The 27,828-nt window shown below is 40.3% G+C and overlaps 2 protein-coding genes across 3 annotated transcripts in view; one reads left to right on the forward strand and one right to left on the reverse strand.

Annotated features, from left to right (window-relative positions):
- The window catches only part of CCNY (cyclin Y), a 119,665-nt gene extending 98,876 nt beyond the window's left edge, over positions 1-20,789 (reverse strand). Inside the window, exon 1 of one of the 2 annotated variants that reach the window (XM_059840133.1) lies at positions 20,504-20,789. In XM_059840133.1, coding sequence (XP_059696116.1) covers positions 20,504-20,657 — 154 coding nt within the window. In that variant the 5' untranslated portion in view covers positions 20,658-20,789. The remainder of the gene's footprint in view (positions 1-20,503) is intronic. The other variant, XM_059840141.1, reaches the window with a different exon arrangement.
- On the forward strand, positions 20,740-27,513 carry LOC132339361 (uncharacterized). The gene is made up of 5 exons (XM_059869577.1): positions 20,740-20,884; positions 21,194-21,551; positions 23,421-23,516; positions 24,826-25,013; positions 25,695-27,513. Exons 1-5 carry the CDS (start codon positions 20,740-20,742, stop codon positions 25,790-25,792), a joined length of 885 nt encoding a protein of 294 aa, XP_059725560.1. The 3' UTR covers positions 25,793-27,513.
- Positions 27,514-27,828: the final 315 nt, after the last annotated feature.

Genomic DNA, 27,828 nt, shown 5'->3' on the forward strand with positions numbered 1-27,828 from the left:
TACAGGAACTTTAGAACCTACCCAATCCTCTTACAATAATGACTCAGATATGGGAAGCCCTAAAGTTGGAGCTCCACAGTACCTCCATTTCAAGCTCATCCCCAACTGATTCCCAGAGGGAAGAATAACTCAGTCTGTAGTGGTAAAAACCCAGCCTAATTGCCCTTTTCCTGCAACAGTGACACAGTGACTTCACAGACAAAACATAAAGGAGCTTTCAACTGCAAAGTAAGGAAAGACTATCCAATTTCTCTCTTAAAGCATGCCGGAATCCCCATGTAATTATGCCAAGATCTCAAAGCCAGCTCTGATAATTAATATTTCTAGGGACTGAAAAACCCTTAAATTAAATCTCCAAGAAGCAGGACTAACACAGAGAATGCAAATTTGCTGCATTTCTGCTTTGGGGCACAGAACTCTTCACGGAGCTGCAGACTTCAAGCCCATTATCTCATTCATATCATAAAACTTTGGAAACAAACATACAATTTGCAAGCACTCCCCTAAGATAAAACCAAAGCATGCTGTACATTTTACGTCCCACAGTACCACTGCTTGATAAACAGCACAGTCATTTCCCAAATTCCCAAATGTTATAAAATTTGAAGTCCTTCACACATTTCTGAAGTCTGGTATTTACATGGCACCTTTGTGCCAACTGCTCAAGAAATGTTTTAAAATTATAGTTTTGTATTGGTTACCTGTTGGTTAACTGGGTTATAGAAATAAACCAACTGACACAGTCTTTTCAGAATGCAAACAAAATATGATCATACCAGAAATTTTGCCTACTACAGGCACATTATGGCAGACAGAGATAAAACCCATGGGGCTCCAGCCTGCCACAGCCCCAGATGATATCAGTGTTCAACTTCAGAGCACACATGAGTGGCTTTGAAAGGAGACACTGAGATCTGAGCTGGCAGATTAGAAGGGAAAATTCAAGCCCTTAAAAGGAATTGCATGGTTGAGATAAATGAGCACAGGTGTCACAGGTTTAGCTGGAATTAGCATCAGAATTTGGGACTATTGAGAATTTAGAATGTTTTAAATCTATAAATAAATTAATACAGTGAAGGAAAACAATCTGTCAAAAAATAACTTAATTACCTGGCAGTTATATTTCTCCACTGAAGAAGCAAAAATTAGAACTAGACAAAGCACACACAGACACTCCCTTCCAAGGGATCAATGTGCCCACAGAGACCAGGGTTAACCCTGAAGCTGTTTTGCTCTCAGCATACTGCAGCTCTGTTCTGACTTCAATTTAGCCAGAAAAGGAACAACCTCTGCCTTACAGCATCCAGCAACAGGCTAAAGCCACCTTAAAAAGAGAAGCTCTACTCCTTTGTGATAAAAAACCAGTTTCCAGTAATTTTGTTAACCAATTCAAAACTAGTATTTTAAGCATTTAAATGCTAAGGCATACAGATGTGATTTGGTGTTTCCCTAAAAATAACATATCTCAAATTTCCTGGGAAAAAAGGCCATTCAATCATATGCTTGAAGCCTACTGAATCATTTGCTTTCTTCAAAGGGGACAAGAAAATAACCCAGTCAAATCTTTCACACATTTAAACACTGTAACAGAGGATTTAAAGATTGGGTTCCTGTATCTTGATTTCACAGTGCTGTCCCAGCAAGTTACTTAAACAGAATAATAAGCACAGCAGATCCTCTCTAACTTTTCTACATAATCCAGACTGTCATTGTTCTTGCTGGCAATCTGAGCTGCACTCCTTCCAGGGAGATTTTGGGAATATAATAAAACTATTTATAGACGTTTTAGTTTCAGATAACTTATCACATTTATGGTAAAGAAAATCAGCAGATGCATATTTGTGAAAAAAAGTTAATTTGCATGATTAGGCATCAATTCCTAAATCAAAATTACAATAAAATATCTATTTCTTAGTTTGGATCAGTTTAAGAAACATTAAAACATTAATTAAACATTGTTGGTCTCACTTCCTAGCACATTTACATTTCAAGGTGATGCATCTATTTTCTAAATATTCATCCATGTTAACTTCCTGTATCAACCATTTAACAAGCAATAGTAATACAGAAACAGAGAGGGAGGGACAGAGACACTGTATCTGCTTAGAATCCCTACAAGAATAGTTTTGGCCTCTTGTTGTATTTTCATGTATCCTTTAGTTCTCAATATCCTGCAGTGTATAAATGACCAAAACTCCATTATTTTAAGAATATTCACATTTATACACAAGCAGGAATATTAGTGATTGTCATTGTTACTAGAGGGATTATGTAATTTTTTTAAAAAAGGTAAGAATGAGCACAGTATCACATAGCGAAATTACCCTATGCATAAGGGCATTTTTCTCACAACAACAGAGAAAAGACAAACTGAAAACACATAATCAAGAGGGCTATAAAGGATCACTTGACATAGAAAACACTGGAAGTAAATTAATAGGATTTCAACTGCAACAAGAAGCTTCTGAAAATATATTAATTTCAAAACCAGTATATTTTAACTATTCAGAACAATGTAGAAATAGGAACAGTTATCCAGAAAGCTGACAATTCTTTAGTAGCCTACAGGGCTTTCTACACAGCAGTCAGAACAAGGTAAGGCAGTCCAGCTAAAATAGAAAACAAGCAGTGATCATGAGTAACAGAGCATTTTCTTTTAGCATGAAAATCTGTGATGAATACATCAATAATATTTCAAGGGCAATACAATTAAAACTGAATTACAGACTAATAGTCAAAGAGATAACTTAATCTCATCAAAACGACAGAAGAGCAGCTTCCCAGAGAAAATGCTTATATAGCTTTGTTAGCAGATACAGCTGAAAGGATCAACACAAACCAGAATTAGCAATATTAACACCTGCTTGCAATTAATTTCTTTAACTAGAGCAACCTTCTTCCCCTCCCTAATGACAAAGTTAAAACAGAAGGAAGAACTGAGACTCTTGCCAAAGCAGACTTCAATTTTGTTAAATCTAATGGCCTTCTGCTGCCTTTCCATCTGCCTCACTGGAATTTCAATGCCCATCACCGAACAATTTCTAGTTAAAAAAAACAATAACAGGACACTGCCAATAGTGGACTCTGACTGTTGATCCATCAATTAAATACAGCCACTTCCAGGCAGAAACTGCTGCTGTACCTTGTCCTGACACAGCTGCCACTGTTGCACGCATCTAATGAAAGCAAGACAGAGAAACCACCCCAGAGAACAGCCCTGGGCAGGGACACTGCTAAAATGCCCATTTTCCAAAGGATACCCCATGTCACACTGTACACCTGCACTGGAGGCACCGATCAGCTGGGTCTCTCTTTAGATACAAGCAATGGTAAAAAGCCAAACAGTTGGTTATTACTTGTTTTAAAACATTTACATTTAGGAAAGAAACAGAAGTGAGCATCTGAGACATCAGTGAAGTCACAGGCAGTGACTACAAATAGATAACAGCAAGCAGTAACAGAGAGATCACAGAATAATATCACCTCCTGTCTATTTACTTTTATAGCCAGACTTTTCAAGCATCAGACAATGTAGAGACTTCCTTGGAATTTCAGTAATGATTGGAAACAGCTTTTAAATGGTGACAGAACAGATTAAAAATGGACCAGATTTCAAACCTCAGAAAATGAACTGGGTATGGGGCAGTTTAAAAATACTGGTATCTACATTTTACAGGTTATCTGATGGGTTCCTCATTGGGTTTCAAATCAAGATATGCAAACAGAGATGTACAAAAATTAAATATTTTAAATCTATTTAACTGAACCAAAATTGCCAAGGTAAAATTAGTGTTCTGGATAAGCTTTAGATAAAATCCAAAAAATTTATGGTGTAGAATGTCACCTGTTGACTATTGTAAAGTGAATATTCTGAACACTAATCTTCTGTGAAATACAATCTTTCAGGAGTTTTTTCTACTCATTGGAAATGAAAGGGAACTGAAACAGTAACACCACAAATGCATGAGCACTTGACTGTGGTTTCAAATTGCAATATTGCTTCCTCCTTGAATATCTGTCCTGTGAAAAAGTGCAGTATGGAATGCAGGGGGCGGGGGGGGATGGGATTTTCTTCCTTCTAATATATTGTTTAAGGCATCATCATCACAGCTTGGTGGCTAGCCCTCAACTTTAGTTTAACCTCTGACTTTTACTTACCTTTCAAGTATGTAATTCTTGCAATTACTAAAGATGCCCATATAATCAAGTGCAGTGTATTCTGGAAGACACCTCTTCTAGAGGAAAACACTTCCTTTTATCCAGTAGCAATGTATTTCCCAATATAAATCCAGTTTTCTTTTCAGTGTATGCTAACAATGCTCCCCAATACACAGAGCCGCAAAACTGAAACTGTTAACAGCAGTTTCAAGTTTCCAGTTTCTTTTCCCCTTCACACACTGCTTAGGCAAGGAAAACCCAGACCATGAAGCACATCTGATGACCCCACAGCATTCCTACCAAAGTGTAATTATAGGACATGCAAAACTCAAATCACTCCCAGCATTCTATGCAAAAAAAAATGTGACCTAAAGAAACCATAAGGCTGAATACAGCTCCTTCAGAAATCAGGAGGCCAAGGCTAAAATATACTAATTACTGAGTTTTAGAAAGCCTATCCTATTTCCATAGCTGACTGAGAAAGATGCCCCCTTGCTCCTCCCTTTAATCCAAACCAAACCTCAGCCTTTATGGGTATGCAACTGTGCAGGACAAGCACTAAAATCATATTTCACACTGAAAATTCAACTTGATTTGGATGTCCTTAGAAATCATATAATTTTTTAAGAACAAAATCAAGTAAACAAAAAATAATTAGTACATTTTAGCATTCCAGTCAACTCTGAAAACTTGTCACTGTGTGCTCCTAGACCACCAATGTAGCTAGGCCTTATAAAATTAAAGTATCAAATATATAAAGATGTCTGCTGCTCACACACCAGCACAGCTCTCTAGGACTCCCGCACGTACAGGCACTCCAAGACAATCCCACTGACAAACTTACTTTCCTGTACCAGAAGCAATCCAAATCTAATACAGAGGTTAATAAACAAGGAATCTTTTTTTTTTATTTTTAAGGCTATTGCTATCTTCCCTTTAAAAAAAAGAGTCACATCTAAAGACAGTTGTAATTCTTGCCTCTGTCTTAAATGTTTACAGGAATTCTCCAGTTCTGTAAAGCTCTTTGTAACACAGCACAGTGCAGATGGTCCCATGCACTTTCTCTGAGCAGCTGCTGCTGTCAGAGACATTGTCTGGGCCAACTGGGATTTCTCAAATTCTCTGCTATATGCAAACACAACACTTGAAGACAAGTATGTAAGGCACATTTGGAAGGAAATAAAATTTAGTGAAGGTTTATTCTTCACTTGTTTTTTAACTTTATTGAATAATCAAGAGGTTTGGCTTTCTAAAAGTCAGTCTCATTTAGTGAGTCTCTTAGCATAATATACACATAGCAAATACTCATCAGAAAAGGAAGAGGCAGGAATGGACCCTTAGTCTGAAGACAGGGAGGGAGACAGGAGACCAGCTGGTCAGCTACATTTTAAATACACTTTCAGAGAAAATATTTGAGATAGTAAAAAATCTGTCCTTTGCTAAAACCCAGGTGCTTGAAAAGGTAGAAAGGATTTTTTCCACAGATCAAGGTTGTAGGTAGGTATTATCAAAACAGCTATAAATTAAACTCCAATAGAGACACTGCTGAACTTCACTCTAAAAGAAAATAGCAAGTCAAATGTATAATTCAATGCCAACTTAATCTTCAAAGGAAGACCAAAGTTGCTGACCTTGCCTTGGATACATCCTCGTCAAGTGAGCCCACCACATGCTGTTCACCTTGCAGGTCCCATAACGCACGTCCCAGTGTGAGTCCTTCCCATCTTGTCAGCACAGAAGAAGGTATTTTCAGCCAGAACTGGTGAGAATGAAGAACTCCTATCTATATGTGCCAGAAACTAAGGACCAAACCCCAAAAGGATACCTTGGTTTTGACTGCAAACAACAAGGTTATTTCTCTTTTTTTTTTTTTTGGGAATTAACAGTAGAAGTCAAGAAGAGCAACTGTACAGTGTATGGAGTCATAGGGGAATTAGCAAAGTGAGACTTTGGCTGTTATCAGTTCTATTTAATTTACATGTTCCTGGCAGGAATTTATGTCCCAGGAGTTTCTACATTCACACAGAACCCTGAATTCTCTTCACCTAAATGTTTTAGTTATGAGGGATTTTAAATAAATGTACATAAATATATGAATAAAAATGTACATTTACACAAAGAACCTCCAAATAAACCTATAACTGAAACAAAATCTATTTCAAATCTTAAAGCATTATTTTATTTTCAAGGAAGCAAAGAATTAAATTCTTTTTACTACAATAACTAGATTAACTTTCTTTGGTCTAAACTGGGAGAAAACCTCTCAATTTCTTTTCTTGAAGGCTTCTGAAAAATTCCATACCCTGAAGGAACTGCCAAACCTCAGATCTAACTTCAAGAGCTGCCTTGATATATCACCTTGGAAAATAAAAGACAAATTTTCCTAAATTTGATTCTACTAAATTCCCTGAGAAGGATATTGGAACAAGCAAATTAGGGATGCTGCAACTTCTACTACAGTCTGCAGTTCCAGTGAATAAAACAATTATTTCCCCACCCACTGCAAGTCTTCTAGCATGCTTTAAGGGCTTTTCATTCTCTCACAAATATTACTTGTTGACATGGAGATTGCTTTGCTTGAAAGATGCCAACTGATATTTTTAATTCTAGCTTGCAGCATCAAGATATTGTCTCTAAAAATATTTAATATTAGGGAAATAAAAGAATTTCCATTAAGGGGAAGAGGACATATATTAACTTAAAAATAAATTTTGTTCCCAAGAGTCAGGCACAGTATTTGCAAATTATTTAATATTCAAGTAGTTGTCAGCTTTCTTTGTTCATATCACCAATCCTTTTGGGTTTTTTTAATTTCATATTTCTGATAAAGAGCCAAGGACATTTCTTACTGCTGTCTCAGCTTAAAAACACATAAGTTACCCATTATTAATATATTGTACTAATAAGCACAAGCATGAACACATAAAGTGTTGTTCATCACAACAACCACCTTCAATTGCAAGTAATTTATGATTCTCCATTGTTTATTAGGTCAATGTAGTACCACGGAGATAACAATGATCCCTTTTAATCACAGGAATGAAGCTAATGGAAATAATTAATGCTAACTACCAATATACTATGAATTTATTTAAAACACAAAGGCAAGTGCCTGGACATAGCTGCTATATATTATCAGAAGGAAACTCAGACTTTTTTCCTCACATCCATTTTAAATTCCATTAAGAAAATACACCCAAGTTTAGTTATGGCACCAGAAATGCCATCATGACTGAGTCCTGGGTAATACATTCAGTTTGCTATGATAAGAAAGCTTACTTGTGGCAAAACAATAAACTCTACCAAAAAGGGATAAACAGGAGACAAAAAAAAAGGATACAAGAAAAATTTAGAGCATGAAAAAAGACCACCAGACCCAAATAGCAAGATAGGCGAGTAATGCCACTTAGCAGTGGCATAAAACTGTTTTTTTGAACCAAGTCTTGGGTTTCTCCCCAAACAATAAGTAAATATTGTCAAATCTTACTTGAAAGATGCCACAGAGATCTTTCCAGAGATCATTCAGGCTCCTGGGTAAAATTTATTTTCCAGGTTACAAGTAGATATTACCAACTCTCTAGAAGACGTCAATAATAAAGTTTCATCAGTGCATACTTGCCCTGTTATTTTCTATCAGATACAAAGAAAAAAGTACCTTAGTTACTTGAGGAAAGAGATCTGCAGCAAGCAATAGAAAGCTGATAGGACTATTTAGAAATCAGATGCAATATCCTCTTTCAACAAGTGCCTTGCTGAATACTAGGAGTTTTGCAAGAGCAAGTTCCATGCTCTGAATTACTTCAACAAGACTTATTCTCATATGGTCCCTGGTTAGAAAATTTATCATAGGTGTCAACTGTTTGATAACAAAAAGCTTAGATGCTTTAGTATCATTGCAAATGTGTTTTACAGCCAGCAATGCACTTGAGTGTACGGTTTACATGCACTGCTGAACTGACACTTCAAACTTAATTATATACTGCTGCACCCCTGCCAAAGCATTTTCATCATGAATTACACCACCCTCCATTTGATAGTTACCTGTAACAGCTTATTTCTGCTATACCTGCATCACCGCTATTTTACCTCAATGAAAACCAGGATTAAAACCTCCATGTAAGAACTCACAATGGCTCAAGCAAGTCAGCACACTCTCATGAAATCTGGTCGCAATAAAATATAATTTTTATGGCATAAATAAAACCAGTTATACAGCTACAGCCACATTTCACAGTGTGCTGACTTAGCATGTGACATTCCCCCCAGCTTTGATTAGCACAGCATCACCAGGGTGAGGGAACTGCTGGTGGGGATGATGGCACAGCCAGCAAGGGGAGCACAGCAAGCACACATGCCCACGTCAGCAGCCTTCCACAAAACACTTTCTAGAAGTAGACAGCAGGGATAGAGAGCTCTTCTGACCTACAAACAAAAACCTTCATATGGCCAAGAGCCCAGACTAACAAAACCAAGAGAAGGAAGAGTACCAGACCTGGTCCCACCACTACCTGGCAGGACAGGACTGGGCTGGATTCCAGGAACCCAGAGTGACAGCACAACTGCCCTTCCTGCCCTGCCAGCCCCTCAGGGTGCCACCTGGTCTGCCAGGTAACCCTGGCCAGAAGAAGCCAAGCACCAAACCCACTGGGCAATGCTGAGCACATTCCCACTCCTTCAATAGAAAGAAAACCTTTTCCAGCAAGAGACCCTGTCTTTCACATAGGACACGCCAAATCAGTCAGATTTGAGTCCCCTAACAGAAACCAAGAAGGATCTTCATTTGCATGAGGAAAGAAATGCAAAAACACATGGTTAGAAAAGATTTACATACAGCTGGACACATTGAATAATGGGCAGAGTATCAATTACAAAGATGGTAATTACCAGGAAATTTCTTCCATGAAATGCAGATCTTAAGACTCCTACTGACTAATTCTCTTTTCAGCTTTTTATTCAGAAGAAAGCAGTGTATATGTAGTCCATACTCCTTAAAAAGAAAAAACATACACAGCTTCACAGCCTGTTTTAAGAATTGTAGCTCACGCACCATGGTTTATTTGTTATCCCAAACTGTATTTCAGGACATACATTCATCATAAAGCACACATCACCAAAAGATATGAAGAAAATTACAGATATTAAAATGCACTTGGAAGTCCAAAGGCACAATGCAGAAACAAAGCAATCTTACCAATTTGTGGATAACCATCACACAGATCCAAGAGAACAAGGATTATTTGCTTGTCTGTAGAACATGCAGGAGAGGGAGAAAAGTAGGAATGTGCAGCAAATGTTGAAATGAAATCATGATGTAAGATAATACAGGGCTTTGAATTCAGTGTTGACAGTTATGCTGCCACCCTGGAATCTTCACTGACCCTGCTCTAGAACAAACTGTGATTGTTGTGCACTTCTCATCACTCAAAAAGAACTGCAAAACAGAAGGGGTCGAGTAAGAGATGACACCAGGGACAGGATGTCTGTGTGGTGTGGGTAGAAGGAGGCTGGGCTGAGCACAGGCAGGAGGCAAGTAAGGCAGATTATGACAGACACAAAACAAAGGGGAAGAGGGAAAAGGAGATAAAAATCAGACAGTCTCAGTAAAGCAACAAGGATGGAGGAATCATCAAAAAATACAGGAAGAATGATCGTAAAGGAATATATTGAACTTTCAGCTCAAAGCTGCTTTTACCATTGTACTAGCAACATGCCAAAACCCCACAAACTAACTTCTTCCTTTTAAAACATTATATTCCCATACATTTGTTAAACATAAGACCTTAAGAACAAAGTTTCCATTCAAGACCAGACACACACACACAAAAATAAAATAACTGGGGGCAGAATCTGCTACCTAACTGTAGCCTGCTCTTCTACCAAAGCCCAGAGCTTTGTGAAGCTCACAGATACTCCAAGGACAAATGGCACGAGGGGTTTGCATCAGTTACCCAGCACCAGAGCAGGCTCTGAGCTGACCTGGGCCACCAGGGGCAGGAGGACACTGGGGCAGGAGGACACTCGGGCATCAGGGGCAGGAGGACACTGGGGCAGGAGGACACTGGGGCACCAGGGGCAGGAGGACACTCGGGCAGGAGGACACTCGGGCACCAGGGGCAGGAGGACACTCGGGCAGGAGGACACTCGGGCACCAGGGGCAGGAGAACACTGGGGCAGGAGGACACTGGGGCACCAGGGGCCATGGCCAGGGCCGTGCTGCACAAACCCTTCCTTGGTGCAGGGATCCCACTGCCAGCTCCTGCTCTTCAGCACCAAGGCCTGGCAGCAGGAACAGTGCCAGCACCATTCCTCACTTGAATAACCACCCTGCACAGTCAGTATGAGTACACTTGCTTTTTCCCTACATTAACAAAGACATTGGTGCATCCATGGGAGCCCATTTTGAGATAGTCAACACAAAATCAGGGAAAAAAGAACTACAAAAGTGGTTCTTTAAGTTCTCTTCTCCTTTTCTACCCACAATCATACATAATTTCACTGCTGTTGAACTACAAATTTATATTCAAAAATTAAAACATGCAGTAAGGAGAAAAACAAAAGCAACAAAAAAACCCCACAACCAAATATGTGAAAATATGAGGGCAGTTGTATAATATGAGTTCAGGTTCTCATGTAGTAATATAAAACCTCATAGTTTGGATTGCATGAACTGTGACTCAAATACTTGTTACAAAAATAATTCTTTACTATAATATTTTTTAAAGAAATGCAATTTAATGTTGAGAGCTTACTTTTCACAAAACGTTTATTTCCAGTCCAATTTAACTTGGCACTGTCCCCTTCACTTAAATATCCATTTTTGCCCAAGGGAAACTACTTTCTAGATTTAGAATTTGCATCACTGCTTATATATGGAATTTTGAAATTTTTTTTTGTTTCCTTTAGCTTTCAAAGGCAGTATTGTTTTCTTTTTCTCCATGAAACAAACAGTTAAATCTCTCCTACTTCTTATTCTTTTTATCACAGACTTGATCTCTAAAACCATCTCAGTTACAGGAATCCTTCCTGTCCCTAATCCTATGAAAAAGTACAGAAAATCCTCCATACGATTCCAATTCCAATTTCTATGTCTGTCACAGAGGGAATAACTGAATATTGTGAATATAGCATTCTAGACACTTACCCCAAGTGAATTATCCTAGAAGAAAGGAGGACATTTAGCTGCAGAAGTGTGATTTGAAAGCTTAAAACACAATTGCACTTCCAAACTCTTCACACACTTTCCTCCTCCACTGGCTGACTGAATAAATGCACATGGATTTCTGCCAGCCAGGAACAGTCACAACAGCCAGCTCCAAGGAGAGCTGTGCATTCACAGGGAGCATCAGGTGGGACTGACACACAGCTCAGAGCACAGGCACATGCAAAGGATCTTGCTGTTCACTTGTGAAACTGGATTTTACCTTGATGTTTATTTTACTAGCTGAACTTTGAAATCTTCTGCATATGATTTTAACAAGAAATATCATGATACCAACCAGAAATAAGGCTCATGTATCTTAATTTCAGAATCCCTTTTCAGGAACTGTTCACTCCAACTACAAATAAATCAGTCATTGATTACTACTTAAAAATGGAAACACTAGGATTTCAAACCACATCTATGAACAACTGGGTCAAGTGGCTAATTACAATCCTAATTTTAAAAGTAATAGTGAATAGGGCAGAGAATTTCACATTAAAGGTCATCCTCAACAGATTTTACTGAGTTTGGAGATCCAACAGATTTAAGATTCTGCCTATAGCAGCAGTTGAAACTTTGCCAGCAACTAGAAATAAAATTCTTTCTAATAAAATCTGAAACTGCTTTTTCCCTAATTACAAACAAAGCAGAATAATGCTATGAATTGTTAGGCAAAATATTTTGCCACTGGATTTCTTATTATTAATTTTAACTCTGTTGATTTCAGTTCTATATTTCATAAACTTAATTAATAAAAACAAAATTAGTCTTTCAAAGTTCTCCAAAATAAACAGAAAGCAAAACAAACAGGAATAAAAAGATATTTTAAAGATCCCAATTCCTAATAGCTGTGGTTCTACCTCCCAAACACACAGGAAACTTTTTCCAACCTGTATTTCACACTGGTTATTCTAACAGCTTCTTTCAAGAGGAGGAAGTGGGGGGAGACCCACACCAAATTAGTAGAGACTACAGTTTACTGAATGAAAACTGCATGTATAACACAGAGACAACTTTTTTCAAGCTATATAAACAGATGAGATCTAAAACTCCTAATATGAGCCCAGGAATGAAGAGATCTAATTAATTTCAAATGTTGAAACACCTTCTTCAAGGTCTTTAGATCACTTGCATTACTTTACAGCACAACGCAGCTCACCAAGTACTTCACAGATATAATTACTGCTTGTAAAGCTCACTGACCACAGCCTGAAAGCTTCTTTTAGTCAAAGCAGGGAATCGTGGTCTGCTGTGTTCAGAATCAGCTACAATTCCCAAACTTTGGATCTTCTAATCTAATGCAATGTCCTTCCATAGGAAGGTCAGGAAGGAGGATAAAGAAACCACCGTATACTTAGCTTTAAAATGGAACTATTGATAAAGAGCACAAAAGCATAACTGCTGCCAGTCATTTCACATACACAGCCTCATCTACTGCTAATTCCTAAATTACCCCCTCCACAGAGAGCCTGCATAGAGGTGAAAAAGTGTAGGATAGCAATGTGAAATATCTTTGCTGACCAAGCATGGTTTCTTTCCCATGCAGTACTACTTTCAATATTTGAAATGAATGTATTTTTTTCCAGGAACAAAGATGGTAATAAGTATCTTTTTCAGTTGGAAGCGTCCCTTAAGATGTCATAAAACAAATAACATGGCAACAAAAAGGTACCGTGTCCCAGAATACTGATGTGCAGGGATCAAATACACAACAGAAACAATTTTAAGCATGGCAGTAATTCTAAATTCTGGATCCAATTCTGAATCTAGAAAAGAACCCCTGTATCATTACATTTTGCATCTTCATTTAGTAACACCGCATCTTTATCACATCACTTTGTGTAGCGTGACTGTACAAAGCCCTGGAGTGCTCTGTATCTTCTGTAAGTTTTGTCTCCTTACAATCCAACTTTCAGATGAAGGAACAATTCATCAATTCCCACTCTTAATGAAATACCAACACAGCAAAGAAAACAATCTCTTAAAATTTCAACACATTCTCATATTGGTTTCAATACTGTTGAAAGCAAATACTTTCGCTTCCCATCTGATATCTTCTGGATCTCCGCCACAGCTAAGAATCATTTTACAGACAAAAAAAAGATAAGCAAGCCAAAAGTTTTAGATACAACTTTTTTAACTAAGGCTGGGTGGATTTTTATTTAAAAGAAAATTAGGAGTCAGTACTTGAAGGCTGACTCTTCTGATTGCAGAGAGAAGGATATTACAACGCAGATTCTCCCTTTAAGAATCACAGTAGAAAAGAGCATGGGAAATGTCACACAGAGTGGAAGAAAATTCACTTTTAATCTTGGGATTAGCTCTATTCCATAACCTTGTCTGAGCATTCAACGATGCAGTTTTCTGCAACATTTTCACACAAACAGTAATAAAGTGCCACTCACAGCCACAGTCAAAAACATTGACACTCACAGTCAAAAACATTGACTTTATTGATACATTTTGTTCAAACCACCATAAGCTACAGGAGGAGGACAGTTTTGCAGTGCAAACTGCACCTATTGATGGCATACCAAAGATATTTCAGCAACATGGTCACAGCATTACCCTGACTTAAAAGAAACAGTATTCATTTCCAAAGAAATAAAGAGAGAAGTAAATAAATAGGAGTTGGACTTCAGTGATCCTTGTCGGTCCCTTCCAACTCAGAATGTTCTACGATTCTAACACCAGTTCATGGAAAATGTGAATCTTGATGATCTGGGAATCTTGTCTTAGCTGAATGATCTAAAAAATCCTTTCAATTTGCAGGCCCAAAATGTTATAAGCATGAAGAGAAAGGAAACAAACAAATTAAAACAAAAGGGGGGAAAATTAGGATTTTGTGCAAATTCTCCAACCAGTTTTCATTAGTAATCTTCCATTCATGCCAACCATGGCTCTTTAACCAGCTCCTATACTAGTTAAGGATTAGAAACAGGAGCTTTGGCCTGAAGACTAAGTTCTTTCTCAATCCAGTTCAGGCTACCAAGCACTCCAAATTTAAAACCAGTCCTCCCAGAAGCAGCACAAGAGTTGGTGATGCTCCTACTGGGGCCTACAGAATCAGCAACAAAAGCTAGTCTGAGCTCAGTAAAGCCATCTCTGAACTTGGGTCAATTTTGCAAAAAGTTTCAGCTAAGGAAATTAACATCTCAAAAGTCCATTTCAGCAATTCTGGAATATTTGCTTTTAAAGTTGGATTGTAAGGAGATAAAACTCCTTACAAACTGCTTGTTCTTCTTACAGAAGATACAGGAAGTAGTAACTACTTCAGTGAAGGCATCACCTATGCACACTGCTTGGAATAGTCCATCTAGTCCACCCACAGTCCTAGATTTAAAAGATTTATTAATGCTTACTAGCTTCTCACATACATTTCAGAGAGGTATGGCACATATATTAAATATTCTGCAAGATGAAGTGAAAAAGATCACTCCATATGTCAGAATGCACATAGAAAATTATTAAATTTTAAAAGTTCTATTTATCCAAGTCCAAAGGAATGGAAAAGAAGCAAAAGTAATGTTGATCCATTTCTACATGGAAAGCTCAGAGAAAGGCTATATATATATGCTTTCAATTTGCAAAGTGTATTTAATATTCTTGAAAAGATGTTAAGCAAGGAATATATTTAGACTATGTCTGATGTGCAGCTGGCTGGCAGGACAAGGACAAGGACATCCATCAGGTAGTGCCAAACATTGCTCACTTATTCCCCTTCCAGCCTCAGGATAGGAGAGCAGCTAGAAAAAGGCATTCACGATGTCAGTAGGCTGCTGTATGGTGTCCCAGGACTGTTTTTGTATAATCTGACCTGAGCAAGGCCTGAAGATGCAGTAAACATACCCTGGAAGTCTAAAAGACCTTCAGTAAGCACATAAAATTAGGTAAACCAGCTGTGACCACACAGTGACCACACAGTTTTCATTCCTTTTAAATACATTATTCTTAATATAAAACCCAAGGGAAAAAATCTAAATCTAAATTTGAAAACATCCAAAACAACTCAAAACACAGTAGTCCTTCCATTTTCTGATGCCTATAATTTTAAGTTGTTTCCTTCTGTTTCAAGTACCAATTTACCCAGCCAAGATTGTATAACTCACTTTCAAAGAAAATACTAATCAGATGGCCATGCACTAATAAAATCTCTTAGAAGTAAGTCCAGATATGACTAGTCTTAGTATGTGCACCTCTGAAAGATTCTGCAACTAAATATAAAAAATACAGGGCGTAAATTTATTGTTTTGATGTGAACAATGTAAAAACGAGGTTTAAGGAAGGCTCCGTATGACGCGATGGTATCTCTTAGGAGAAGCAGGGCATAGACAGAATAACCAGATGAGGCTGGTAACAAGAAAAAAGAAAGCTGTGCAGGAGGCATCATTAGCAAGGTGCAATTTAGGCCTAGGTTCACCAATTTAGGCCACAGTAGGCTGCATTTTTACTTTTTTCATGCATCAGAATACAGGGGTACCTTGATACATGACCTCTGACAAATGCTCAGGTAGATAACACCAAATACCTAAACAGTAGCACTGAAAAACACCTAGATCACCTCTGTGCTGGAGTTCTGGCTAAAGGAACAAGAACATTTTTTGAAAGAGAATTTTCTGTAAACCAAATAGTCTTTGTTTTTAAAAAAGGGCTATCCTTTTACAATCCGTGTTTTAGCAGGAATGTCTGTGTGCAGCACACTGATGTTTCATTTGCTTCTGAAATGCTTATGTCTTGACTTTTGTGAAGTAGGTCAGTTCCTTCACAATGTGCAACCCATCATGCCCTAGCTCTTGAAAACACCAGTATTCCCTTTCAGCAAAATTCCATTAGGTATATGGGGCAGACATTTTAAAACTTCCTTCTATTTTGCTAAAATCTTGTAACTCTTATAAAACCTAGCAGACAAGAAATACACAAATAGGAACTAATCCCATGTCAGAGACCCTCTTATGCCAGTTCCAAGAAGCTGGAGGGAAAAAAAATAAATGAACAAATAAATAGCTTTTTAAAAAGCTATCTATTCTCCATTCTTAGGAGCCTGTGCATTATGCAGCAAAAAATTAACATGATTGACCCATCATGAAAAGGGCTGAAAAGGTTTATCAATGATGCACAGTTGCACAGGACATTATCTAAGCTAACCATACATGACCTAGTGACACGAGCAGAAGTTTACCAAGAAAGGAAAAAAATAAATCTGATTTTTGTGGGGTGAAGGGGAAAAAAGGGGAGAAGCTGAACATTAAGAACCATCTTTTCTTGAAATAGCCTAGGAACTTTCCATCTAATCTCTGTTTCAAGAACAGCCTTTTGGTTAGTTTCATTGTATGGTATCAGCTTTGCTTCACACCATCATATTTGTAGTAAGACATTCCCTTTCACTCCCTCACTACAGCTGCATACTTGAAAAGCTGACTGTAGAAATCATGCTCCAAACAGAGGAATCACACCTGAGCACATGCTGCCTTCTCCCAGGTAGAACCACCACTAGCTCTGATTGTGCCTTGCTGATGGACAGAGCAAGTGGAGTCTGGGCTCTGGCCAGCCCAGGCAGCGAGGACTGACACGATGCGAACACCAAGCTGCTTACACAGGCCAAAGTTTACATCCTAAGAGACACAGAATCTGGCACACAAAGGTCTCAACCATTTTTACTTATGGCTGCCATTAACTGCTGTAAAAAAAGGTCTTGATGGCAAACAGATGTCGGAATCTACAAGTTTGAATCCACTGCCACAATTTTTTTTAAAGTAAACTTCTGTAAGTGAAGCACTGAAAAATGTGGAAGCTCACTGTAAGCAATAAATCATCAAAAACAGAAGGTAACCTCTGTATGTTACAGTTACCTTCTTGCCCTTCCTCCAAAGAGAAAAGCATTAAAATTCTGTTGTGTTCTTCATTTATCATGGGGATGTAGAAACTAACAATAAAATAAACAAAAAAACATTCAGAAACATACAAAACCAAAGCATTCTGGTGACTCCACAACATTCAGAGAGGCAATTTTACATGTGTGGATTTTTGTAGAAGTCCACTACCTTCTTAGAAATTTGAGGGGAAGAAAAAAGAGGAAAAGAGGTAAATTCAACTTTACTATTCTCCAGAATAAGTCTCTTGATAAATTCCTCCTCGTCAAAACTCTTTCCAAATTCCCCTTCTCCTCCAGATACCAATTTACAAACAGTTGTAAAATATTACAGAAACTGAGATTTTTCTGGCCAAGTACCAGTGATGAAGAAGTATTTTGTTATAAAATCAATTCCTACTGGAAAATAATTTCTCCACCTGTTCTTTCAAAAACTACTAGTGTATTGGGTATGGAACTTGAATTAGAGAATTCAAAAGATTTATTTTGAAGGCAAATTTGACAAGTATTTCCTTATGAAGTACGTAAGACAGGCAGATGTCAAACAGTTCCACTAGTACTAAAATTTCCAATTACATTACTCTTTAAGATTTGACATCCCTCCCTCTTTTTTTTTTTCTTCCTCTCATACTGCCAGAAACAAGGCCAGGAACAGTGAAAACCACGCATCTCTTAAAAGCTTAAAATAGCCCACAGCTGATTTAAAGGTTCTAAAAGTTCTTGATTTATTCAAGCAGCTTTACCCACTTCAAAAAATAAAATGTTTCCTGAACTTCCATCAGTATGAGCATGAAAACAACTTCCACACAAAACACAGTAACTAAGACATTGCATGACATGATTTTTACAGTTCCTAAAAGTACCAGTGACAAAGTAAATGCTTGTTAGAGACACAAATTTGCACTATGAGACCTGTCACTGACACATATAACCAAGCAGGATGGAAGGGCTCTCACTTGAAGAACAGTGAGAAATAAATTTGAAGTGTCAAAAAAGTTTCCTTTCAGTGCATTAGTCTTTGTCATAATTTATTTAATTTAAAAAAACCCGCACATTTGGTAACACTACCAATTTGAGAACCCTTATGACTTGCAGGAACACTAAGGAATATAAACATCCAGCATTCTGTCTTCACAACAGAGATAACCAGACTATTGTTCCTTCATTCTAAAATGGCAAAAATATCATCAAGTATCATCATGGGAAGGGTTTTTCCACCCTAATATCTCATCCATAAACATCTGTATGCCATGCAACTTCAAACAATCTAACAACAAAAGCATAATAGCTGGTCTAATACAAAATAAAATTTCAGAAACAAAGAATCACCCTGTTACATTTAATACTCAGTCATCATCCTTAACCAAGAGACCATCAGTGAGTGTGACTCCAAGGTAACAGACCTGCAACAAAGCACGCTTCAGAAAGTTGTTTTATCCCAGTCTGCCCAGTTGTTTTGAATGCATAGACATCTATTACCCATCAGCCTCCCCAGAGAAAACTTACTGCTCAGATTCTATCCATAAAAAAGGCTAAGAGCAGAGTAAAGCATAAAAAGGAAACCCACAACTGTTTGTTCACAAATTTGAAGACAGCTTGCCCATTTGAAACTGTGGCATTGCACTGACAATGGCCCCAGATGAAAACCTACAAAATGTAAAAATAAATAAATAATGCATGAGGTGTTTTCTGTGTTCTAACAACAAGTTACAACTCTACACTTGACATGTGCCACAGTTTAAAGGAGAAGAGAGACAAAACACACATGCACCTTGACGCAACAAATGAAACCACCAACCAACAAAGATCTTCTAGGTTTTTTTGCAAATATCTACTAAGATGCAGGAACTTATCTGCATTGTATGCACATTTTAACAAGTACACATGCACTTACTATTTCCATCAAAGCCTTTCTTCCCATCCATAAAGAAAAAGCACACTGAGAACAAGGCACAAAACCCACACATCTCTGACCAAAAAGTTTACTGCAGCCTGTGTTGTTATAGATGGAGAAATCCGTACCATCAGAGAGAGCTGCATCCTGCTACACTGCACACCACTGATGCTGGAAGAATTAATCATTCACAGATCAACAATTGGTTCTTTCATCTCCCTGGCTTTCTCAGATCAGACCATTATGTATTTTTTTCCACCTACTGATCCTGTTACACTCCATTTTTTAGCTGCATGTAGCAAACACATCTGAAAAACATTCCTATTTCTAGAATGTACCTCTCTGAAAGAAACCAGGGAGAGCACCTATATGCTTTACCAGTGTCAAGAAGTGACTGAACATTGAATTCTGCACAAAAATCACAATGTTGTAAGCTGTGAAAAAACTGTGGATGGCAAACAGAAGGGCACCAAAGTCCTTCTTTCTGGCTTTCTACCAAAAGCCTCATGGGTTTGTTCACTGAACAAACCCATGCGATAGCTGACCTTTTAGCAAGTAAAGTTTTAGGACTAAATACTTCAGCTAATCAAAAACTAAATTACATGTATACATTAACTCAGCCCACATCTTTAAAATGAAGCTCTATTCTGGCCGGCGCGAATGGCACCACATTCAGTCACGACTAAACTAAGAGGAACAGGCTTTTTTAGTATCTCTGCAGAGAAAGAGAGGGCAAGGCAGTATTCATGATGAGCACCGCGCCTCATCATGACATTAACGGAAGAAAAAGTCACTGGAAGAGAAGGTTGTCATGGGAAACATTTCTCCCACTTTTATCTCTGGCAGGGTTTGTCCTTTAAACGCTCACCCCTGCAGAGGCCTGGCAGGTGACATCCCGGCAGGTGACGTGAGCTCGGCACAGCCGGCCCTGCCAAGGGCGAGGGACGCTCCCCTGGGCCACAGCCGAGCCCCGGTGTCCGAGCCCGCCGGGACCGCCCGCAGTGTCACCTCACGATACTCTGAAGGGCGAAGGGTCTCGGCAGCGCAGACCCGGGGCTGCAGAACTGCACCCTGCCAGAGGATGCGGCGCGGTACGAGGACGCTCCCAGGCCCCGCTGGAAGGGTCCCGCACAGCTCTCCCCGGGGACAGGAGCAGCTTTGGAGGCGGAATGTACCGCGGCATCCCCGTGAGCTCCGCGGGCGCGGAGACCAGCACCGTCCGCGGCGGCCCGGAGGGACACGGCGCCGGGGCAGCGGGACCGGCCGGCCCGGCCCCACCCGCGGGGGAGCGGCCGGGGCAGAGCCGAGCCCGCCGCAGGGAGCGGAGGGGAGGGGAAGGGAAGGGCTGCGGGGGCTCCCCGGGGCGCCCGCCCGCGCTCACCGTCGATGTTCTCCCGGTCGCTGATGTGCTGCAGGTTGCAGCCCGTGTCCTCCCGGCTCAGCTCGGCCTCGGGGCGATAGGACTCCAGCCGAGAGTGGGCATTCCGGCGCAGCTTGGGGCTGGAGGAGACGCAGCAGGACGTGGTGTTCCCCATCTTCTCTGCCCGGCCCCGGCCCGGCCCGGCCCGGCTCGGGAGGAGGCGAGGGGCGGCCGGTCAGCGGGGGTGGCGGGAAGCCATGGGCGGCAGCGGCGACAAGAGGGAGCGGCGGCGGGGGAGGAGGCGGCGGCTGCGGCGCCCTGCGGCTGCACTCGCCGGCGGTTCCCCCCGGCGGCTCATCCGCGGAGGCGGCCCCGCAGCGCGGCCCGCCGGCGTGGGCTGCGGCAGCTAAGCCGCCCTCCTCCGCGGGCGGGCAGCGCGGGGCCCGCCGGGGCACAGCCCCATCCTCCCCCGCCCCCGCGCAGCCGCCGGGCCCGCTCCGCGCACGCACCCACGCGGCAGCGTCGCAGCCTCCGCGGCAGCGACACCGCAGCAGCAGCGGCGGCGGCAGCAGCAGCCGCCCCGGGCGGCCCCCGCGAACCGGTTCCGGTTCAAGCGGGCGGTGACGCCTCCCGCCGGGCGGGCTGCGGGAGCGGCGGCGGAGCCCCGGCTCGGCCGAGGGGCCGCCCCGGCACCGACGGAGCCCCCCTGAGCCGCGGACGCGGGGCTCCCGGCGCGCTGGCCCCTGGGTGCCCGGCCCTCCTCTCTCCAGCGTCCCGCACACGGCACAGACCGTGTCCCACAGCCCGGGGGCTCAGCGCGCTGGTGCCGGAGGGAGCAGGCGCGGCAGGCGCTGCCCGGCGGTGCCGGTCGCTCCTCTCCCCGCGGGGACCCGGCCGGGCCGAGGCCGCACCGCTGGCCCGAGGGCTCCTCGGGAACTCCCCAAGCTCCTGTCCACGGCGGGGGCCCCGCGGCTGCCCGGATCCAGGCCCGAGCCCGAGTCCGGCTGGCCCCGCGCCTGCCCCGCCGTGGGTGCCCGCATCCAACTGGACAGTCACCGGTGTCCCAGAGGTTTGTAGGGACTGCACGAATTCTTTGAGAACTTGTTACACTCTCCTGTGGACTGGCCCTTCCAAAGGTAACAGGCCACAGAGAAATGAGAGGGTGTTAAATGCCCCTTTGTAACGTCTTCCCTGTGTTCAGGGCTTTCCTAGTCAAAAATCCACTTTTGCCCTATTCAAAGTAATGTAAAAGACGGGGATGGTGCATGGCTTTCATTAGTCTCTTTTGTTGTGTTTTTTTTTTTCCTTTAAATCTTTGTAATCTGAGCAAATCTCTTGACTGCTGGAGGTCTGAGTCATGGTAGTTGAATGGGTACACTGATAATTTGACAAGAGAAAAGCACTTTTCTGTGTTTATAAAAGATGCTTTGACTTATAGCCCTGTGTCCAGGGAGCCATTACTTAACCTATCAGGCATCTCATGATATCTGATCTTTCCACAAGATCTTTTCAAGTCAGATGATTGCATGAAAGACTTGTAAGTGTTTATCCTACATTTTTTTTCAGATCACACATTGCAAAGAAAATCAATTTTTTTTCAACTGCCTTTTGAATGTTTATTGATGCAAATGTAGTCTAGCGGGGTACAAAGAATCAAGAAGAAAGAAAAAGAATGTGAGGTTTTTTCAAAATCAAACTGTTTTGGGGGTGTCTTCTGTAACTAGTTTTGGGACACTTCGCTCTCCAAACATGGATGGGCAGTAGATTTGGAGTTACATCAGTAGATTTGGAGTTACATCATCCCTATGTGTTTGAGTAAGTCAAGATAAATTAAGGATAGGTTTAGCATCATTTTGTGTTAGTGTATTCAGCAGTTTGCATCCAGACAAAGGGAAAGTCTTTGCTGAGCTCTGGTTTAGAAATGCTGTCTAGGAGGATGTCATGCTAACTAGTGCCTTCCACCACCATGTCATCACTTGCTGAGGGTACCTCAGCCCCTCCCCTGGAGTTCATCTGCTCTCCAGCTGAGCCTGAGCCTGCTCAGACCAGGCCTGACCTTAACCTGGCAGCAGGGTAGGATAAATCTGAAACAGGCATAAGCAACAATCAGAAAATCTCAACATAATTTTAAAAGAATCCAATCATCTCAGTATATACACAACAGAACAGTAAGATGTTACTGGAACACCTGGCTTACCACATCTCACAGGAGGACCTCAAGCTAGTGAGGTCTCTGTGGAAGACTTGTCTGAGCTGCCCCGTTAAATTCCACCTTCCTGTAGGAATCAGGGACATGTGCTCATTTGTGGCCTTTTCAACCTTTGTCACTGTTTCTAGGCCACCAGTGCCATTGTCTTTTAAGTACGTTTTGGATAATGCTAACTGGGCCACTGTTGCCTTGCACTATCAATCCCACATTTTTTCATAACCATTTCATAACCCCTAATTATTTAAAAACTTGTAACAATTGTAAATCTATTATAGTAAAATCTTAGAAAAACTTGCATTTTATACTTATTCTGCAATTTTCACAAGCTTTGAAACAAAGCAGGCCACATAATGATGAAGATGGGTTAATTACGAAGCTTGCTTCTCTAAATGAGTAAGTAGAGCTTAAAAAGATGTTTTTTTAATTAGAAAGAATTTAAACTTTGATTTAAACTTTGTGTTTTATTTAAAACTAATATTATAAAACTAAACATTGTCATTGCTTTAATGTATTTAAAATTTGTGATCACTGGCTGGGACCATGTAATCACTAGATTTAATCACTAGATGTGACTATGTGATCACTAGATGGATGCCCTTTAAGGTCCCTTCCAACACAAACCATTCTATATTCTATCCATAGTTCTATTATTCTGTATAGCTACCTATTTCCTTACTCACAGTCTTTCATTCTAAATTTTTACCTTTATTCCTCCTCTTTGCACTCTAGGAGCTTGCTGAAGTACATTATAATGACAAAGGTGCTACAATACATATTTCAAATCAAAGAAAAGGGATGCTGCTCTGGGGTAATGGTCTCCTGCTGGTATGTAAGAGCTGAGAAGAGGTGAAATATATACCATGAAAACATATTTGGGGTTTGATTATGATTATTTTATTTCAGCCATCTGAAGTGCATGATGCAATTGTAACTGCATTATTTGATAAATATTCATACAGTAAAGCAGGAACAGCTCACTGTACCTGACTGACATGCTTAGAAATCAATGTATGTCCTTCTTTGATTAGAGATTATTCTGTTCTTGAGATTTATGATTTATGTATTTTAATGATTTTGCCCTCCGGAGCAACTGCATCAGCTGAGGAACACCATAAAGCTCCCTAAACTAAGGCCAAGGCTTTCACGATTGGTCTGTGCTGACATAGCTTTGTTTAAAATGTGCCTATTCCTGCACAAAAAATATTTTAAATCTATAGCATCTCCACTGCACAGAAGACACTCCACTATAGAAAAGACAATGGATTTTAATAGGATAAAATTAATTATGTGACCCATTAAGCTTTGTGCTTGAAATCTTCCTGGAATGTTATCAAAAAATGTGCTTCAAACCAGCAGATATAGGTTAGTGTTTTGCTTATATAAGCTTTTTATCTATTTTGAGCAGATAAAAATTATAAGTATTATTTAATCCAAAAGTATTTCCTGCTCACAAACCAAACGATTTGTGAAGCACAGTTTAAAAAAAAAAAAAGCAAACACAAAACCATAACATTGATGAGTGGTGATAACCAGATCTTTTGGTTCTGCTCATCTTTCAAACACAGCCTGAGAAATTTGTGTCACACAATACCTTCCCCACACCGCCATCTGATGTTTAGTTGGAGTTGTACTTGCAGGTTGGGTGTGCAGCCACTCTAAAATGCCATCGTGTCAGTTTTCTCACAGAGCTAATCATTGCCTGGAGTTTAAGCAAAAGCTTAAAATTAACATTCCCATGCACAAAGTGTTCAGCCTGGTCAACTGAATCATACCCTAGACTTTGTTGATTGTAATAGCTAATTTTTTTTTACAATAGTAATAAATTCCAATCAGTTAAAAACAGTCATGAACACACCTGAGGAATTTTATTATCCCTCTGACAATTCTTATTGTTAATATTTGCCTTTATTGTTACAAGCCTGAATTCAGTAGTATTAGCAGACTTCCTTCCTGAAGGCAAGTGTAGAATGCATGACACTTGATTCTGACCCAGGTTGTCTTGCAAAGCCTTTTACTGTGCTGCTCCTCAAGGGAATGCATTCATGGATCATGGCTTAGATTCTCTCCCACAAGTATTTGCATAGACTACTCCTGTGGCAGATTTCCCCTTTGCTGAAGGTGTTGATTCTTCCAGGGCTAAGACAGTATCCTCTTTCTTGGAGGTAGAAATCCAGGGCCTGCCAGAAGACACCCTTTCAGCCCTGACACAAGTTATCTGCCAGCCCCAAATGCTGAGCTGTCATCAGAAGAGGTGGAGGGTTCTGCACATGGCAGATAGCTGCAGCTACTGTTCACAGGAAAGACACCCAGACCTAACAAGGAGTATGTAAGAGATGGGACCTGGTTTAAAAATACACAAATGATATCAGTGGAGTTATTCCTCTGGTGAATGGCACACTTGTTTCTCAGGAATCAAGTGCCTTACTGGAATCAGTGAGAAATGGGGAAAGAGTAAATAAAGATTTCTTTTGAAGATCAAGGCAGAAACTGGGGCTATTTGATTAATGTATTCAACTTTAGTGCATAAATTGGGATATTAGTCTCATGCTAGCCCATGAAGGGATACTGTTCTAGGTAACAATGCAAAGCCCTAAGTCACACTCCTACTCTGAAGTGTGTGGCAACCAGAGGACTCTGCCTATTGCCACTTACTGTACGGGAGGAAACAATTGCTTCAAGAAGGAAGGTGATACACCAGAGAGCAAGTGTTGGAGTACTGCCCAAAACATACATAGCCCAGATAAGTGCATCTTATCTTATATTACAATCTTTTTCATTAGGGCCATTTTTCTCACCAGCTTGAAATCACTGCAGAAAGAGGCAGTTTCCCCACAAATACGGGAAGATTGTTCATTGTTTTAGGGGAAACACTTGAAGAGCAACTATGCTAGAATATTATATATATACACACAGACACACACACACACACACACACACACACACACACACACACATACATATATATATATGTAACTGTTCTTTTTTATTTTATTGTTTCTCCAGGGATTGAAGGAGATGAGATCTGTACTCAGAAGCAGCCAGAAGCCTGCCCATTACACTTAATGGGGGAAGATCACCCACACTGCACAGACGTGCAGTGAGCTTTGGGAGGGAGGAGGCAGTTCAGCACAGTGTACCATGGATGCCCTTGCATTGTGGGGGAAGGCACAGGCAATTGGATTTAACCAGCTGTGTGGAATTTGATTTGATTAGCTTTGGCACAGTTTCACATACTCTCAATTCATCAGTGAATGGAGTAACTATATTGGAAAGCTACTGGGGAAAAACAACATTGCCCCTGATGCTACTGTCACAGGCAGATAGAGCACAATCCCATACAGGCTCACTCTGTGTTTTCCTCTCTTCATTGTCTCCCTAGTTAGTTTTTTTGTGCCAGTGTGTGTCTTCCTGTATCAGGACTGGCTGCCTTTTCTTGGTCTGAGATCTTGGCATGTAAAGAGCAGTAATTACTCCATGACTTGACTATGAGCAAGGGTGGGAGTGCCCCCTCTTGAACAATAAAACCCCTTGTAGAGAAAAGCCTAACTAAACAAAACAAAATGTGTAAAACCAGGCAGTGGTGCCACAAAGCACTTTGCTAGCTAGAGAGTCTATATGGAGTATGAATAAGAGCCTACTGTGTTTTAGTCTGTCCTGTCTGTGAAAGATCCCATTCTATAAAGGGGTACATGTTAGTCTCTTCTTATTTCACACAAGTCTAGGCAAATACAACTCTTTAATTTCAATGAAGCTGTGCCTAATCTCCACCAAGAATGAGAACTGAACCAGGCCCAGCATTTTGGGACAGCATGTCCATACAAAGCCATTTTCTCTCAGATTCATCTTGAGAAAATAACATCCCCTACTTTTACCAACTGTCAGTATCTTGTAATTTTGAGTATCAGTTGTGGCAGCTCACAGTTAAAAACATTTTTGTGTAGTATGAGCTTACAAGTCCTGTAATCTGAACTAATAAAGGGTAAAAATGCAAGTGATTGAAGTGTTTTGAAACATGGTTCACCAGAAGACCATGTGTCTATCATGTGTCAGGCTGAGCTCTCTGTATGAAGAATATGAGGGAAATTTATTGCTTTATCTTACAGCTCCCCAGAAGATCATCCCATTAAAGTAGAATAAAAAAAAGTGTTTTGTTTGAAGGATAGATCTGAAGAAAAGTTACAGGTTTCAGAGACAGGGAATCAAGCTAAATGGTGAGCTGTACAGATGAATCTCAAGAATTATTCCTGTGAAACACATTCTCAAGCTTAGTTCCTCTATGTATTAACATCTGTCTTGAGTGAAAATAGACTTTCATCAGTTAATTTTCAAATCAAGAGGTGAAATTAAAAAGTGAGAAAATTCTCGGTATGAAAATTAAATTGAAGCATCTAAGTTTTCAATAGAAAAGTGTCCAGGCATGAGCGTTTTTGATTTTTTGCAGGGTACTACAATTGTGAATACCTGTAGGAACTCAATTGGAACTACAGAGAGGCCAAAAACCCCCATGTATATGTCTAGAAAATACAGAAAATGGAAACATGGATCTTAAAGGTTAAGAACCAAAAATTAATGTACTTAACGAATGATCAACAGAAATGTAATTTTGAGTATGTACTTCTTACAGATTTTGTTCAACTTCCTCAGGTCCTATGTGGGATTAGGCAGGACATTTTCCTTTGAAAAACAATGCAAGAGTGAAAACTATACATGAAAAAAGACCCAAAGCTTTTCTTGTGAATTCTGTCCTACCATCAGTGGTCATTGATATCAATGTTCTTGGAGTAGAAAGGCTACAAAATCAATAAAAGTAATAAAAACATTATTTCTTTGTATTCCAGAGTTCTTTCCCTCTCAATGAAAAAGTATCCAGGACATAAGCAAGCCCACAGAAATTAAATTGAGGCCTCCATGTCAACATTTAAAAATTTCCCCTCAAATACAGCAAAATCTGGTATGATCCTTAGATTAAGTTTCTGTTGGGGAAAGGGGGGCAAGAAGAAAGTTTTCTTCTTTAGTCAGGTGAAACTCATGGGTTTTTGTTATCACATTTTAAACTACAAAACCATAGAGACAGGACTAATGATTGTTTTATTTTTGAGAATAACCACCCAGAGATTTGCCCACAGTCAAGGAACCC

This window comes from Haemorhous mexicanus, chromosome 1 (genome assembly GCF_027477595.1).
Source record: "Haemorhous mexicanus isolate bHaeMex1 chromosome 1, bHaeMex1.pri, whole genome shotgun sequence".
Lineage (NCBI taxonomy): Eukaryota > Metazoa > Chordata > Aves > Passeriformes > Fringillidae > Haemorhous > Haemorhous mexicanus.

Bases quoted from the DNA above. Each gene is read 5' to 3' on its own strand.
- LOC132339361 (XM_059869577.1), top strand. From the start codon at position 20,740: ATGGGCGGCAGCGGCGACAAGAGGGAGCGGCGGCGGGGGAGGAGGCGG. The intron at 23,517-24,825 runs GTATGTAAGAGC...TGATTCTTCCAG, and splicing joins GGGGTAATGGTCTCCTGCTG to GGCTAAGACAGTATCCTCTT. The intron at 25,014-25,694 runs GTATGTAAGAGA...TTGTTTCTCCAG, and splicing joins ACACCCAGACCTAACAAGGA to GGATTGAAGGAGATGAGATC.